The sequence below is a fragment of the Prunus mume genome, linkage group LG6, assembly GCF_029339155.1.
Source record: "Prunus mume cultivar Tortuosa linkage group LG6, ASM2933915v1, whole genome shotgun sequence".
NCBI lineage: Eukaryota > Viridiplantae > Streptophyta > Magnoliopsida > Rosales > Rosaceae > Prunus > Prunus mume.
The window spans coordinates 10057021-10074776 of record NC_142703.1 but is presented as its reverse complement, the minus strand read 5'-3'; the positions used below and the strand labels follow the sequence as shown (position 1 = coordinate 10074776).

The window sequence follows — 17756 nt, the reverse complement described above, 5'->3', positions numbered from 1 at the left end:
GAAAGGCTATAATGAGGGCTTAAAGTGAGGAGGTTATTTGAGGAGGTCAAATCTCATCATCAACAAATGTAAAGAAATCATGGGACTTAAATATTTTAAATGTTTTGACGGTTGGATCGGTCTCTTCAAATAATAACCTCCTCACTTTAACTCCTCATTGTAGAAGCTCCCTCCTATATAGAATACATTAAATATCATTATACTTAATTAAATGCAATGATCATTAATACTAGTTTACTTTCATAAAGATATTGAATGTATTGATAATTAGTGTTATATTAAATTGGTCATTATATTCTTTCAAATATTCGAATTAAATACAAAGCATAAATAATATTAATTTAATTTATTATTTATTATTTGTTCATTTAAATATTGGGCCAGGATGGCTCATAACTTAAAAAATAGGGCCGAATTCGACCTAGCCCATCGAGCTTGGGCCAGTTTTACAAGCAAAGAGATTTGAAGGCTTATAGAGGTATGCCAAAAATAACATATCAAAAAGCCAGATGTCAAATATTATTTTACTCTCTTAAAACTTTATGCATCATATGGGCCTCATTTGCTTTAAAAATATAATAAAATAATATGATATTTGGCATTTCAGGTGGAGTTAAATTTTTTCCTAAATGTCAGATTTGCCACAAAAGACATCAAATTCAAAATTAACATTTTATATTTGACATCTCCCTTGGAGATGATCTACGAACCTAAATGGATCAAATACAAACTATAATAAAGCCTAACTTCTTTTTTATCCTTTTGCGTTATATCCTATTTTTGTTTTCTTATCAAGCAAGCACGTTTTAAATATGTGAACAAAAAAAAAAGCATGCTTTAAATATGTGAACAAAAAAAAAAAAATGCTTTAAAATATGTGAAAAAAAGCATGTTTTAACTATGATAGAGGAATAATTGTGGTTGTAATAGGAGTGGAAGTAACGTTTGCATTAACCAACTACATTTTTTGGTATTTCGAATGTTTTATCAGTCTTTGCCTTTTGCTTTTGTATATATAAATAGGGATCGATATAGATGGTGATGTTGCATTACTTGTAGTTTTGTGTATAATTTGTTTGTTTTTCCCCCAAGTTTGATATTTTGATTTGCCTTTTAAATATTCATGAAGGCAAGTTATACAAGGAATTCCTTAAGAATGGCCAACTCAAAAGTGTGATTAAACGAAAGGTCGCGTCAGCCCATGAGTCACATGATAACAACATATTATGAACAAAATATCTTCTAAATAATCCTTTCCCATAAATACAACTTTCCTTGCATTGCTTAAAAAAGCAAACCCAATCATACACTTCTTTATTCTCTTCATTTCTCCTCATGTTATTTTGTTTCTTGGCAAGAAAGTTTGGGAGAAAGAAATTGCAGCTGTTTTACAATGGATATGATGAGTGGTGATCTTGAAAAGGCAGGCCATAGTTTCAAAAGTGGTTCTTCCTATTGGGTCGACAATGGCATTGCAGTTTTCTCAACATCCCCACAGGTAGAAGACGATGAGGAAGCTCTGAAATGGGCTGCGCTGCAGCGTCTTCCTACTTATCGCCGTCTAAAGAAAGGTTTGCTCACAACACCTGAAGGCCATGCCAATGAAGTTGATGTGAAGCGTCTTGGTTTGCAAGAAAGGAAAGGCTTGGTTGAGAGGTTAGTGGGAGTAGCAGAAGAGGGCCAAGAGAGCTTCTTGTTGAGGCTCAAGAGCCGCATTGATAGGTAAGATTTCACAATCTAGTCTTCTGTGTTTTCTTTGTTTTTGATCATAATGGGATTGTTTTTTCTTGGGTATCTCAGAGTTGGGATAAGCTTTCCTACAATAGAGGTCAGATTTGAGCATTTAAACATTTCAGCTGAAGCTTATGTTGGAAGCAGGGCTTTGCCTACAGTCTTGAACTATTGTGTTAACTTAGTGGAGGTAAATTATATATTATAGAACATTTGATTTTCCTGTCAAATCTCACTATATTCTTAACAAGTTATTTGTTTCTGTGCACCAAAAGGGTTTCTTGAATTGCATCCATATTCTTCCTACTAAGAAGAAACACTTGTCTATCCTTAAAGATGTCAGTGGGATCATCAACCCTTCCAGGTGAGAAGAAAGGCTCTGTCCTATCCATGAAATAAACTCAGTTTTGTTCATCTTTATATATTGATCTCTTTCAATTCAAGATTAGTCTTTGAGGCCTAAATATGCATGCTCATTTGATTACTCATTTAATATAAATAATTAAATACTTTAATCTAAATAATTAAATACTTTAATCTAAATAATTAAATACTTTAATCAGTCAACAAAATCAATGCAATTGATATAAACTGGGATTCAACTATATATCAATTAATCATTAAATCCAAGCGAAATCTATGGTTAAGTCAATACTTAATTATCCTAAGACCCTTATCTTTTAATTAATTGAATATATATTTATTAATCAATCACTAAGCCCACATGGCCCAATCCATTTTAAACTTAAAGGAGGACCAACACTTCATCTCCCAATGTGGGACAAAGTTTCAACTCAAACTCTCTACCCTCCAACATTTTCACCAAAAAGAAAGTACTCTACTCACTTAACTTAGTGTTTTTCCTTTTTTGGCAGAATGACACTGCTTTTGGGTCCTCCAAGTTCCGGGAAGACCACACTCTTGTTGGCTTTGGCTGGAAAGCTTGGTCAGGATCTTAAGGTTAAACAAATGCAATGCGCCTTTAATTTCTCTCAGATTTTCTATCAATTTTTTTTTCCTTTCAAGCTTTACCCTTTAAATGTTACTCTTGGATTTTGTTTTTAATTTATAAAATAGAAATACTTGTCCAGTCTTCAGGAAGTGTGACTTACAATGGTCATGACATGCATGAGTTTGTGCCTCAAAGGAGGGCTGCCTATATCAGTCAACATGATGTTCATATTGGAGAACTGACAGTCAAAGAAACCCTGGCCTTCTCTGCAAGATGCCAAGGGGTTGGACCCCGTTATGGTTGGTTTATAGGACTGTTTCTTATTTAGTTTCCTTTGATTTTCAAATCTAGACCAATGGATTAAAACATGATTGGTTTTGATTTTGAATTTGGGCAGAAATGATAGCAGAGCTAACTAGAAGAGAAAAAGAAGCGAATATTAAGCCGGATCCAGATGTAGACGTCTACATGAAGGTGAGAAATAAGTTACTTTAAGACTCTTAAATGAAGAAGTCTGTAGACTAGTGCTATATTTCAGGATTTAGGAGATTCTGCTATATATGACCTTTTTCTTCCTATAAGATTGAGACTTCCTTTTTGCTTGTTCTACGATATGCTTTTCAAATCATCAAACATTTCTGTTGCTTTAATTAATCCGTTATGTTATCATAGGCAATTTCAACAGAAGGCCAGAAGGAAACATTGGTGACAGATTATATTCTTAAGGTAGCATCAATAATTCTTCTGTAATAAAAAAGGACTTTTAGACATTACCATCAACTAATCAATATCCATTGATTTGCAGATTTTGGGATTAGATACTTGTGCAGATACCTTGGTGGGGGATGAATTATTAAGGGGTATCTCTGGAGGGCAAAAGAAACGAGTCACAACAGGTTAACAAAGTAAAATTCTTTACATCAAACTTGTAATTCAACTTCTTCATCAAGTAATTGTAGAATTTTTGATAATGTGTATAGGTGAGATGCTTGTTGGACCTGCTAGAGCTCTATTCATGGATGAAATATCAACTGGATTGGATAGTTCAACAACTTATCAGATTGTAAATTCAGTCAAGAACTATGTTCACATCCTTAATGGGACTGCAGTCATCTCACTGCTGCAGCCAGCACCTGAAACTTACGAACTTTTTGATGACATTATTCTCCTTTCTGATGGCCAAATTGCATACCAAGGCCCTCCTGAACAAGTTCTTGATTTTTTTGAATCCATGGGCTTTCAATGTCCTGAGAGGAAAGGCGTGGCTGATTTCCTGCAAGAAGTAGGTTCATATATAGCTTTTTGCTTCATCTTGTGAACATAATTAGATAAGCATTAAATGTGAGTCCTATAACCTAATATGTTCTAGGTGACGTCAAGGAAAGATCAGGAGCAGTATTGGAAAAACAGAGATGAGCCTTACAGGTTCATCACAGTTCAGGAATTTGTTGAGGCTTTTCAGTCTTTCCCAGTGGGTGGAAAAATTAGAGAAGAACTTGCAGCTCCATTAGACAAGACCAAGAGCCACCCAGCTGCCTTGACGACCAAAAAATATGGTGTTAGAAAAATGGAACTATTGAAAGCTTGCTTTTCAAGGGAACTCTTGCTTATGAAGAGGAATTCATTTGTCTACATTTTCAAGATCATTCAAGTTAGTTTTGACTTAATTTTAACTTCTACAATAGCCTTTTCCTTTTTCTTCTGTGTGCCTGGATTTAATCTGGATTGCTTCTTTTCCTTCGTTTTAGCTTGCAATAATGGCACTGATTACAATGACTGTATTCCTACGGACTGAGATGCACCGTGATTCAGTAGCTGATGGAGGAATATTTGCTGGTGCTTTGTTCTTCTCCTCTGTTACTGTTATGTTCAATGGAATGTCAGAGCTTTCTATGACTGTTGCCAAGCTTCCTGTTTTCTATAAGCAAAGAGACCTCCTCTTCTTTCCGGTGTGGGCATATGCCCTTCCCACATCTATACTCAAGATCCCTGTCACATTTTTAGAAGTTTCTGTTTGGGTATTTATCACTTACTATGTCATTGGATTTGATCCAAGTGTTGAAAGGTAATTAAGTACGAAATTTGTCACATAACCCTTTACATTTCTCTTCATATTTGTTCTAGCCCATATAATATATAATTCTGAAAATGATGCAGGCTGTTTAGACAATACCTTCTATTCTTACTCATTAATCAGATGGCTTCTGCATTAAACCGATTCCTTGCTGGAGTGGGTAGAAGCTTGACAGTTGCTAGCACATTTGGGTCCTTTGCACTGCTCATGATTTTTTCTTTGAGTGGCTTTGTCCTGTCAAGAGGTATGAAATAAGTAAAGCAAGGGAACACCACTTCTCATAATTGCTATATAATGCTTTCTAATTTTCGTTGGTTGATGTCATAGAGGATATAAAGGTTTGGTGGATATGGGGCTACTGGATATCACCTTTGATGTATGGGATGAATGCAATACTAGTTAATGAGTTCCTCGGAAAGAGTTGGAGACATGTAATTCCTTTACTTACTATTTTCAAACATTTTTGTGTTTGTCTGTTCTATTTTGGTCAAATTCTGTGTTTGCCTCTTAGTAATTATGAATTTTTATTCGTATTTAAAGGTTCTTCCAAACTCAACAGAACCACTAGGAGTTGCTGTTTTGAGATCTCGTGGATTCTTTACACAGTCATATTGGTATTGGATCGGCGTAGGAGCTTTGATTGGATACATATTCATGTTCAACATTTGTTTCAGTTTGTCTCTCACTTATCTAAACCGTAGGTACCTTCACCTAATCTGCTCTAAAACTTAGATAAGTGAGAATTTGACTTATACTACCATAAAATGTTATGCAGCATTAGGGAAGACACAGGCTGTTAAATCAGAAGAATCTCAAAGCAATGAACATGATGAGAAGAGTGGAAAAGTTGGTTGGTCACAGAACAGAGGAAATAGCTTGATTCCGCAAGTCAGCACGGGTGATATATCTCTCAGATAATGTTTGTGCTGTATGCAGTTGTTTATTGATGATGAAAATTTTACCATTTTTGATGAAAACTTGTATGGACATGCAGATAGTGGAGATGGAAGTACCTCTTCCAAACCCTCATCTGTCAGGACAGAAGCTACTGACACTAATCATAAGAAAAGAGGAATGGTTCTTCCCTTTGAACCACATTCCATCACATTTGATGAAATCACGTACTCCGTGGACATGCCACAGGTGATATATATATATATATATATATATATGTTTGTATATATATGCAACAAACTTTCAAACATGTTTGAGATTGGACAAGCTTGTACAACTCCAAATTATGAGTAATTTTGTTATTCCATCTTGCAGGCAATGAAGAACCAAGGTGTTCTTGAGGATAAATTGGTGCTTCTCAAGTGTGTGAGTGGTGCTTTCAGGCCAGGTGTTTTGACAGCTCTGATGGGAGTGAGTGGTGCTGGTAAAACTACTCTAATGGATGTACTGGCTGGTAGAAAAACTGGAGGATATATTGAGGGAAATATTTCAGTTTCTGGGTACCCAAAGAAGCAAGAATCCTTTGCCCGAATTTCTGGATACTGTGAGCAGAATGACATCCACTCTCCTTATGTTACCGTCTATGAATCCTTGATGTACTCAGCATGGCTGCGTTTATCCACCGAAATAAATTCTGGAACCAGGAAGGTCAGTGTCCTGAATTAGTAAAGCATAATTTTCTAAGCTTTATTTTCTTTTAATGCAATTTATAGTCATGAGCACGCTTGAACTGATTTGAAGAATTGGTTGTAGATGTTTGTTGAGGAAGTGATGAGACTGGTGGAGCTGAATCCATTAAGGCAAGCACTAGTAGGGTTACCTGGTGAAAGTGGTCTCTCAACTGAGCAGCGGAAGAGGCTGACCATTGCCATTGAACTAGTGGCAAACCCTTCTGTAATATTCATGGATGAACCAACTTCAGGTTTAGATGCAAGAGCTGCTGCTATTGTAATGAGAGCTGTTAGGAACACTGTGGACACTGGAAGAACAATAGTGTGCACTATTCATCAGCCAAGCATCGACATATTTGAAGCTTTTGATGAGGTGAAAACAAATATTGACTAAAGAGATTGAAATGAACTCTGTTTTTTGTCTGTTCTAAGTGATTAACATATATAACATTTCATTGCAGTTGTTTCTATTGAAGAAAGGAGGACAAGAGATATATGTAGGGCCACTAGGTCGTCATTCTTGCCATTTGATCAAGTACTTTGAGGTATAATCTTATGAAAAATAAGGAAATTTTAATGATAGAATATGATATATGATATTCCTATCTTTTTTGCTTTTTTTTTTTTTTTTTTTGGGGAAACAAAGGTTTTCCTATAATGTAATTTTCTGTTCAGGGAATTGAGGGAGTCAGCAAAATCAAGAATGGCTACAATCCAGCTACTTGGATGTTGGAAGTTACGACTTCAGCAAAAGAAACAGAATTGGGAATTGATTTTGCTGATGTATATAAAAGCTCTGAAGTTTATAGGTGGGATTATCAGACCGAAAAACCATCTACTGCATTACAAATTTGAACCAACACTAAGTTAACAGAAAAACAATGAAAGAACCTCTCTACTTAAGTAAGATTTGCTGATGAAAGTGATTTTTTTCAGGAGAAACAAGTCACTTATTCAAGAATTGAGTAACCCTGCGCCTGGTTCAAAGGACCTCTATTTCCCTACTCATTACCCTCAGTCATTTTTCACTCAGTGCATGGCTTGCTTATGGAAACAACATTGGTCATATTGGCGCAATCCGCCATACAATGCCATAAGATTGATATACACAACCATCGTAGCCTTGATGTTTGGGACAATGTTCTGGAACCTTGGTTCTAAAGTGTAAGTCATAGTGCAAAAGTAAAAAATAGGTCTAATCGAAGATGATATATATTCTTGCATTTGTAATTTTGGATTTGTTAAATTCCAGGACAAAGCAACAGGATCTCTTCAATGCAATTGGTTCTATGTATGCTTCTGTTCTTTTTCTTGGTACTAAAAATGCCATGACAGTGCAGCCGATAGTGGCTATTGAAAGAACCGTCTTTTATAGAGAACGAGCTGCTGGAATGTATTCTGCCTTGGCATATGCCTTTGCACAGGTGACTTGTTCTTTATGCATTTTACAAACATAGTTGTCATAATGCATCCTCTTATCTTACTTGCCTTATGCTAATTTGATTCTTTGCTGCAGCTCACAATTGAGATCCCTTATGTTTTTGCGCAAGCTCTGATCTATGGTGTCATGGTTTATGCTATGATTGGATTTGAGTGGACTGTAGCTAAATTTTTTTGGTACCTATTCTTCATGTTTTTCACATGTGTATACTTCACCTTCTATGGCATGATGGGGGTGGCCTTGACGCCGAACCAACACGTTGCTGGTATAAGTTCTAATGCATTTTATGCATTATGGAACCTCTTTTCAGGGTTCATGATCCCACGAACCGTAAGTGTTGCTTGACCATTGAAGTTTCTAGTACTGCAAGCTTTTTTCTTTTCTTCAGTTAATAGAATCTGTATTGACGAAAAAATTTTGTTCTGGTTCTTTGACCTCAATCAGAGGATTCCTATATGGTGGAGATGGTACTATTGGGCATCCCCAGTGGCTTGGACCTTGTATGGATTGACGGTATCACAGTTTGGGGATATACAAGATAAGCTCAACACAGGTGAGACAGTAGAAGAGTTTTTGAAGAATTACTTTGGTTTCAAACAAGAATTTATAGGAGTGGTTGCAGCTGCAGTTGTTGGATTTTCCCTCCTCTTTGCGTTTATCTATGCCTTGGCCATCAAGATGTTGAATTTTCAGAGGCGATAAGAAATTTTGTTTCGAATTATTTCAGTATCATATTTTAGGCTCTTTTTTGAATGGCAAACATATCGACAACTATATATTCAAGGATTATCCTCATCAGCTTTGATATTATATGTTGAACACAGACCACCATCGTCAAAAGATGTAATTCCGCAATCTATCTTTCTTGTATATATGTAGAGACTCTGTAAAGATGCTAGAGGCTTATGCATATTCGAATATATGTTACTCAGTTATCAAATAAAGGCATTTTGTACTTACACTACAAGTAAATTTATACGTACTGTCAGCTTTTATTATCGGTTTTTACCTTTTGTTTCACATTCCCGTGATATAATATGCATTCAAAAATAATTGAGTATAATTTATTGATCTCCATTGATCATATGTCTCTGTGTGTTAGATACTTAATATCTGATGGACTCATTGAGAAAACTAATCATGGCTATCATTTTTCAGTCAGTGAGAAGGCTATCATACAGCAACTTCTTCATCTTTTGGTTTTCTAATGAAAATATTGGGCATATATGAAGTACTTTGAGGGACACGATCTTTTATCCCGCTTCTCTCCTCGTCCTTTTTCTTTTTGGTAAGGAAGCACTATAATAAATTAGGAGTACATACTGTTCAAAATTAAGCCAGAAGAAATAAAATAGCAACCATCCAAGCAAAGGGAAATGAGCACTGTAAGGCAGCCATATGATTTGCTTTGGTCTACAGATAGTGTTTTATATTTGTGTCAAAAAGGCAAATAAGTTAATGATATGAACATCAGGCTTAGAAAAGTTATCAGAAATGGAGTTAAAACAGTTTCAATTCAACTATCTATCTTTCCATGGATTCCATTTAACTGAAGTTCAAGAAGGTGACTTCAAGAAATACATACAACTGAAGTGTTTTAACTGAAATTCAAATTCAACAATAGGATTGAAGTTTGCACCAAACCCAATAAGAGACTGCATAATTGGAGGCTGGAGCCTAGAGAATCCATCTTAGCCCCAAAAAATTTAAAATGAAGTTTAGATAATCCATTTCTAGCTAGATCAATAATAAGATTTACCTTAGAGATTAGCCAAGCCTTATCGATGCGATGAACGAAATTAGAGGAGCTTTTATACAACTCTACAACCAAAGCTCACAAGCCAGAAACCCTTGTCACAGTGCCAAACCTTTCTTTCAAATCATATAATACCAATAAACTGCAACCTAAGACTACCAAGTGTTTATTTATAGGCTATGCTTATAAGGGTTACATTTGTTATTATCTGAAGACACACAGACAGTTGATATCAAGGCATGTCATTTTTTATTTATTTGTGAAAGTTGACTTTCCATACAAGTATGGTTCATTACTGCAATCAACTACAGGTTCTAATCCTACTTCAACTTCATTCTCTACTCCTGCACTTCACATTCCTCTTCACCCAAATGCACCTGGTTCTGCTGTACCATCCTTACCTATTGAACCTATTCAAACTTCAGTTTCTTCTCCACCCACCACTCTGCAGATGAATTGTCATTCTAATCTTCTCTCTTTCACCTCTTGGGTTTGTGGATTAGAGGTAGAATTGGATTGTACTGGAAATGATAAATATCATTTATTAGCACTAGTGTCTTAGGTTTGTGTCGCAGCTCCCGGATCTTGGGTCCAAGGTCATGAAAGAGATTATCTAAAGCCACACCTTTAACAGTGGCAGGCGTATATTACTTATAGGAACCAATTACAAGTTACAGAATCTAGATAGAAGTCTAACTCTATCGAGAAAAGTAAAAGGGATTTATAAGGAATTAACATGTGATAATGACAACAGATAATCTAAGTGTTTGTCTTCGACTTGGTTTCTCCTTCACACACCTGCAAGCTGACAGGGCGGCAACAAACATGCAGCTTGTCAACCAGCAGCTGAAACCGATGAGAGGAGAGACCCTTGGTAAAAATGTCGGCAATCTGATCATGAGTGAAAAGGTAGCCGACCTCCAACTCTTGGCGAACAACTTTTTCACGAACGTAGTGATAGTCTACCTCAACATGACGAGTGCGAGCGTGAAAGACAGGATTAGATGCCAAAAAGATGGTGCTAATGTTGACACACCATAGTTTAGGACAAGCCAAAGTGAGCTGAAGTTCACAAAAAAGTGAACGAAAACCAAGAGAGGGCGGCATCAGTGTAGGGCAACTAATTGTATTCAGCCTCTGTACTAGAGCTAGAAACCCCTCCTTGTTTCTTAGAACTCCAAGAGACCAAGCTAGAACCAAGATAGAGACAATAACCGCCAGTGTAGCGGCGGTCATCAGGATCCCCAGCATAATCAGCATTGGAGTATGCAGTAATAGTGAGGGCACCCAACCTATAGAACAGGCCATGAGTAGAGGTGCCTTGGAGATAACGCAAAATACGCTTCACGGCTAACCAATGAGTCGAAGTGGGCTTGTGCAGTGCATGAACTGGCAGACTTGGTTGACCACAAAAGCAATGTGAGGACGGGTCAGAGTGAGATATTGGAGAGCACCAACGATGCTACGATATTCGGTGCAATCAGCCAAAGGTTCTTCGTCATGTAAATTGATGATCAGTTGGTTTGGGTGAAAGATAAGCCTGCAGGGGTGCGACGGAGAATAACCCAAGTCCATAATGAGCCGAGTAATATGGCCAGGGTCATTGCCTGGAATAAGAATATCGTCAACATAGATTAATAAATAAAGACAAACTGAGCCATCAATAAAAATAAATAAGGAGGAATTTGAAGCAGAAGCAGTAAAGCCCAAATGCTCTAAGTGAGTAGAAAAACAGTTAAACCAGGCGCGAGGAGCTTGCTTGAGCCCATAAAGAGAATATTTTAACTGGCAGACATGACAAGAAGATTGGGGGTCCACAAGACTAGTGGGTTGCTTCATAAACACATCTTCAAAGAGATACCCATGAAGAAAGGCATTCTGAACATCCAACTGACGCACAACCTAATTAAACTGGACAGAGAGTGCCAAGATAAGGCGAATGGCAGAGTGATTGATGACAGGCTAAAGTTTCACCATAGTCTAGATCCTTTTGCTGATGAAAGACGAGCTTTGTAACGTTGAATCGACCCATCAGAATTGCATTTAATACGAAAAACCCATTTGTTGGGCAAAATGTTCATGTGAGAGGTCGGTGGCACCAACACCCACGTGCCAGCACTTTGCAAGGTGTTGAACTCATCTGCCATAGCATGCCGCCATTCAACCTGTGTATTAGCTTGACTGAAAGAAGTAGGCTTAACAAGAGCATTAGTATAATCCGTAAGTAAAGCATGATGAGCATAACAAGGATTAGGTTTATGAATACCATCTTTAGCACGAGTAACCATGGAATGAGGAATGGAAGTGCTTACTGTTTGTGCCTAATAAATCACGATCATAAACTGACCAAAGAGACCTCCTCTCGGCCCTAGCACCTACTTATGAACTGAAACGGCCACGTTTCGTTAGACATTTCGCTTTCACGAAAACAAAAGAAAAGCTGCAAATGCAGAAACCTTTTGGCCTCGCGACCGCGGTATTATAGGCCGAAGCCGAAGGCCGTAAAGGCCACGGCCGAAGATACTGTGGTTAAATCGTCACGTGGCTTCAGGGTCTCACACCCCATTTAATGAAGTAATGCCTCTGACTATCGCAGCAAGTCCACTAGTCGCAAGAAGCATTTAATGCACGAGGGGAGAGGGGAAGTGATTGAAGTCAGGATTTGGTAATGGAAATCAGAGTGGTTAGGCGCCAATACTCTCACAAGTAATTTTACAACTTGAGGTCAGATCACCAACCATCAGACCAGGGCATTAAATGCGTTCCCACGGCCAAGGGGGCAGAACCCACGATCAGGGCAGTGGCCGAGATTTACCAGGATCTATGAGGGTCACACCACCATGCTTCACGATCCTAAATGCCGATTTGACTACCCACTTGCCCCGATCAGACTCCACCATGCAGATCTTTTCGGCCTCGATTGTCCCTCCAGGACTCCCCCTATAAATACTAAGCTCAAGACTACATTCAAGGAGTTCAAACATCAAACCAAAAGCCTCCCACGGAGCAAATTATATTTCCTTGTCATGCACTTTCAATACCTTTATTTGTTTTCCTAGGAGTAGTGGTAGATTGTAAGGAAAATCCATTCATCAATATATCATACGACCCGTGGTTTTCAAGGTGTCGGAGCACCATATCTGTTATCATCTCATTCACCCCATATATCATACGACCGTTGTTCTTTGAGCAACGCACTGAGCACCGCCTAAAACCCGCCACCAACACCACCACTAAACGGCCTTGTAGCTCAGCCGTGAACCCGACGGCCGAGATCGGTTCCTCTCTCGGCCACAATCGTTTGATCAGGAGTCGAACTCAAAACAGGCGCATCATTTTACCATCTTCTACCCAAACCTCATCACCATCTCGACGCACGGTAGACTGTCCTGGCACGCCCGCGCACAACCGCACCACATCCAAAAGAAGGACGTTACGTGTTAACGCACATCCTCGGCCTGGAGTACCAGGCCGTGAGATTTGCGCAGCCAACACTTACCAAGGAAGTAGCATGGGTAGATAAGGTGTTGGACGGCGGAATAGAGGGATCATGAGGAGGAGAAAAAGTAGTAATGCAGCGGTGGGGATCTCGACGATATGTGAGAATGGTGGTGGTGGCCAGGGATGGAGTTGAGCTAGAACATGACGGATTTGGGGAGACAAAGGCAGGCATGGGCCGGGCAGGAAGTGGCCCAGTAACAAGAAGAGGTGGGACGTGGACCGGATGGGGGGAGGATTGATCCAAAGCTTGCAGCGAAACAGTCTCAAGGAAGGGAAAATTGTTTTCATCAAATACAACATGTTGAGAAAGAAAGACTTTTTGTGTTGATAAATGTAAGCACCAATAACCTTTTTGATTAAGTGAATAGCCTAAGAAAACACATTTTGTATAGCGAAAACTGAAGTTTAGTGGAATTATAAGGACGAAGAAAGGGAAAGCATGCACAACCAAAAGTTTTCATTATGTGATATTGAGGAGCTTTATTAAATAAAAGGTTATATGGAGAAGTATAATGTAAAATTTTGGATGGGAGACGATTAGTTAGATAGACAGCAATGTGCATGGCCTCAACCCAATAAGAGGAAGGCATAGAAGCATGGGCTAAAAGTGTAAGCCTAGTGTCAACAATGTGATGATGTTTACGTTCAGCAAGCCCATTTTGCTCAGGGTGATGAGGACAAGAAAGGCAATGATGAATACGATGGTGGGCCAAAAAGGCCTAAAAAGGTTTATTGAGGTATTCACCACCACCATCAATTTGAAAAACTTCAATTGTAGTAGAAAACATGTTTTCCACCAAAGCCTTAAATTTACTAAAATGAGAAAATACTTCATATTTTAATTTCATGGGATAAATCCATGAATAACAAGAAAAATTATCCACAAATAAGACATAGTAGAGAAAACCAGAAACAACACACATCAAAATAAATTAATTGAAGAGAAGCAGTAGAGACAGGGACAGAAGAAGAAAATGGTAATTTCATACTTTTGCCCAATGGGCATAAATGACAAATAAGATTACGCTTAGATTTTGAGCAAAGTACACGCAATTTATTCCTATGCAAGCGAACAGTAACAACATCGGAGAAAGAAGGAAGCGGAAGATCATCATGAGAGGAAGACGAGACCATTAAAATATAGAGACGAGATAAAAATAATCAAAGGATCGAACAGGAGGTTAATCTTGTGCTCTAATACCATGAAAGAGATGCTCTAAAGCCACACCTCTAACAGTGGCAGGCGTATATTACTTATAGGAACCAATTACAAGTTGTGATTAGTACAGAGTCTAGATACAAGTCTAACTCTATGTATCCCGCCTTTTCAATACGATAAAATTAGAGATTTTCTATTTAAACCTCGCACTTCTCTTTGATCACCTCATATTCTAAGTTCACCCTAATTTTTAATTCAAATTTTCACAATTTCTAAGAAAACCCCACTATTTTCCTAAATTACATCTAAATAGACACCTAGCATAAATAAAAAAATATTTAAAAAACACATCAACCTCACACCCCACACCTAGCTATTTTGCCCCTTACTATTTTAAGTTCACCTCAACCTCAACCTCAATATTGCAACAAAAATATATATATTAAAAATTAAAATTAAAAACTTGCCTATTCATCTTCTTCCTCTATCCATCCGAAATGAGCCGCCGCCACCATTGGGAAGTTGACGAGCAGCAGTAACTCGTTTGTTGATGGTTGTTGAACTCTTGTTTGTGTCTCTCAACTTCATTCACATTAAAATCATGGCCAATTATTAGGTCTGTTTCTATGCTTCCTATTCTCCCAAATTCTAATTATCTTTGACTTGTTTTATTATTAAGAAGGTGGAAGAGTGCCAATTTGGGCTTTATCATTGTTTCAAGTTCTGAAAGGATTGTGAGCCATTTGAACTCTGATCGACGGGTTTTTCTCATTGGGTGATTAGAAAGCTAGAGGAAGAAGATGAGAAATCCATAAAAATAAAAAAGTTTCCTTTTATCAATATTTGTTTTATTATTCAATCGGAGTTAACGGGTGTTATCTCTCTGTTAAGTATGAGGACAGGTGGCGAAATATTAAGAAAGAAACAGGAAGGCACAGGAAAATTGCTCTCGTATAAGTTACCATACTTAAATATGAAGAGTGTATGGATGTATTAGGGTTAAATATTAAGTTGGATTACTTTTTTGTCTTTTTACACAATAATAAAATTTAAGAGCTTAATAATTTAAGTATTGGGGTGAACAAAAAAATGTGTGGGGTTTAAATAGAAAAACTCTAAAATTATTCAACAAAAATGCGCATAATGATATTATGTTGGGATTATCATTTATTCTATCCACATTCATTTTTAAGCACCAATCATGGTATTGGATTAAGCTAATCAAAACCTACGACTTATCCTACCAATCAAACGAGTTAATGTTTAAAAATTTATCTTTTCTCCCTTTCTTCCTCATCTTTTATCTCCTTCCTTCCGATGTATGTTCTCAAATAATGTTGAAGAATGTTTCCTCTATAGGCAGAAGCTCTTAACCACCACTTAGATCATGTTTAGTGACTAGGATTAGATTGAATTACGAGGCAGAATTCGATTCCATTGGCTTGGAAAGAATAAAAATATTATTTTATTTTGTGTGGCGGCTCCCGGGTCTCGACTCCCACCACCTAGTGCATTTCCATATAGATTCACGCAAAAGTCTAAAGGCTTCATGATTGTGTTTCCCACTTCAACTTGTGAGCTCATCCAATTGCTTTTACAACATAATGCACTTGTTTTGTACTCAAACAATAACGGCAACGTGATTATATTATAAAAAAGTTTCCCCTAACCATAATTCAGATGTGACAAAGATGCCATTTCTCTATCTACTTTCCCATCGATTATTTTCGAGACTGCTACAAACATTGTACTTGTTCATACAATAAGAGGTAATTACATGATGATGAAGTCATTCCAAATACGTCACCTCCCACTACCAAGGAGAAAGTACGCATATATATAATATATAGATGACAAATACTTGTAAATGTAATAGCGAAAATAACAGAGATACCAATCTTCAAACTAACAGACCTGAGGTCATCTAAAAACTATTGTGAGGAATAACTTATTGGGTTCATCAATTCTTTTTTTCTTATACAAGCAATATTGAATGAGGAAGAATTCGAACACAGAGCTACAAGCCCCTTGCCTTGGTGATCGATCAACGTGATATGGTTCAAATATGGTTATGAATGATCCATCAACCATAATTAGATGTGATATATATGTCTTCTCTTTCTATTCTGCAAGTAGTAATTCATATGAATGCTTGAGTGTAGTGTGAACAACATTGATAAAGGTGATCCATCCACGCGGTCAGCTAATATGGTCAATATGAATGATCCATCAACTTATGATGTACAGCAGATGGGAAAAGTGATTGAGAAGGACTTAAGAGTGTGTGTGTGCAAGGGAAAAATCGAAAAACTGTAGGTTTGGGTATTGAGTTCAGAATCGGACCCATGATCCGCGTTTTGAAGAGAACGACGTCACGAGTCCAACTTTGATGCAGCGGAACAAGAACAAAAGAATAATTTCGAGCAAACTTAACTTTGTTGATTCTAAAAACACCCGAAATTAAAAATCTAATATATTAATTATGAGAATACTCAGGAAAAAAGTAAAGAGATGAGAGAAAAATCTCAATCTTCATTCACTAAACAAACATGAACTGCCCTTGAAGTCTACTAGCCTACCAACTTTAATAGCCAACAAAAACAAACGTTTGGCCCCATGAACTTCTAAGCATTATTGAAACACAGTAATTAAAACATTATTGCAATACTTAATAGTAATTAAAACGAATGTGTAAAGACTTCAAATGTTAGGTAGGATAGACTTTATTCATCATGATCAATCATAACCCCACTCAAGTTTTTATATATTTTAAAAGTAATATACTGTTATGTATAGATATGTATATTATTTCAAATACTTTACGTTTTGATATGTACCCACATGTGTTGTGGCGGATCTATTAAGGCACAATGAGGTGCTTCAAATTGCTCATTTGCTTAGTTGGTGGTGGTGCACTCAAGGTGTACAGATTACCTTATTTCCATTTTCAGCATTTAAGTAAATGTCTTTGTCCTTTTACTTTAATTTATTTTTATATTACTCCATTTACTTAAGTTTACAATGTAAATAAGGAAGTACCCCCTATTTGGATTCAAATAAAAATACTAGAAAATCAAATTCCCACCAAATCAAAATATGAAAAATCAGTTTTAGTGCAAAATACGATTTAGGCTAAAAATGATGGCTCATTAAGTCAATAAATACTTTATATTAAAATCTCATAAAATCAAGTTTTCTTATTTGATGTGTAAGGAATAAAAGCCGCCAAAAAATATCTTGAGAAAATAATTTTTTGAAAAACCATTTTTCATACTTAGTCAATATTTTTACATAAAATATTTTTTCATGTATGATAATATGATATAAATGCATGAAGGGACCTAAGGTTTTTTTTAGTTTGTGAAATTTTGATTTTTTCTTTCTATTGGGTTTAATGGAGAAAAAAGCTTTAAAGATATTTGCTAAATCGCTGCTCTTTGTCTATCTCTTACAGTTTTTCTTGCTTAAAATGTATTTGTCTATCTCTTTGTCAAGGACAATTATGATTGCAACCAAT

At 36.9% G+C, this 17756-nt stretch overlaps 1 protein-coding gene across 1 annotated transcript; it reads left to right on the top strand.

Moving 5' to 3' along the window:
* Nucleotides 1-1280: 1280 nt before the first annotated feature.
* LOC103334397 (pleiotropic drug resistance protein 1-like) lies at nucleotides 1281-8795 on the top strand. The gene is made up of 24 exons (XM_089054129.1): nucleotides 1281-1722; nucleotides 1801-1921; nucleotides 2007-2095; nucleotides 2607-2691; nucleotides 2823-2982; nucleotides 3081-3157; nucleotides 3356-3409; nucleotides 3489-3579; nucleotides 3664-3965; nucleotides 4053-4334; nucleotides 4432-4748; nucleotides 4841-5001; nucleotides 5085-5188; nucleotides 5298-5454; nucleotides 5533-5655; nucleotides 5752-5900; nucleotides 6027-6359; nucleotides 6465-6755; nucleotides 6844-6927; nucleotides 7058-7191; nucleotides 7319-7546; nucleotides 7635-7806; nucleotides 7899-8153; nucleotides 8268-8795. The coding sequence occupies exons 1-24, from the start codon at nucleotides 1394-1396 to the stop codon at nucleotides 8523-8525; spliced, it is 4356 nt and encodes a 1451-aa protein (XP_088910255.1). The 5' UTR covers nucleotides 1281-1393; the 3' UTR covers nucleotides 8526-8795.
* Nucleotides 8796-17756: the final 8961 nt, after the last annotated feature.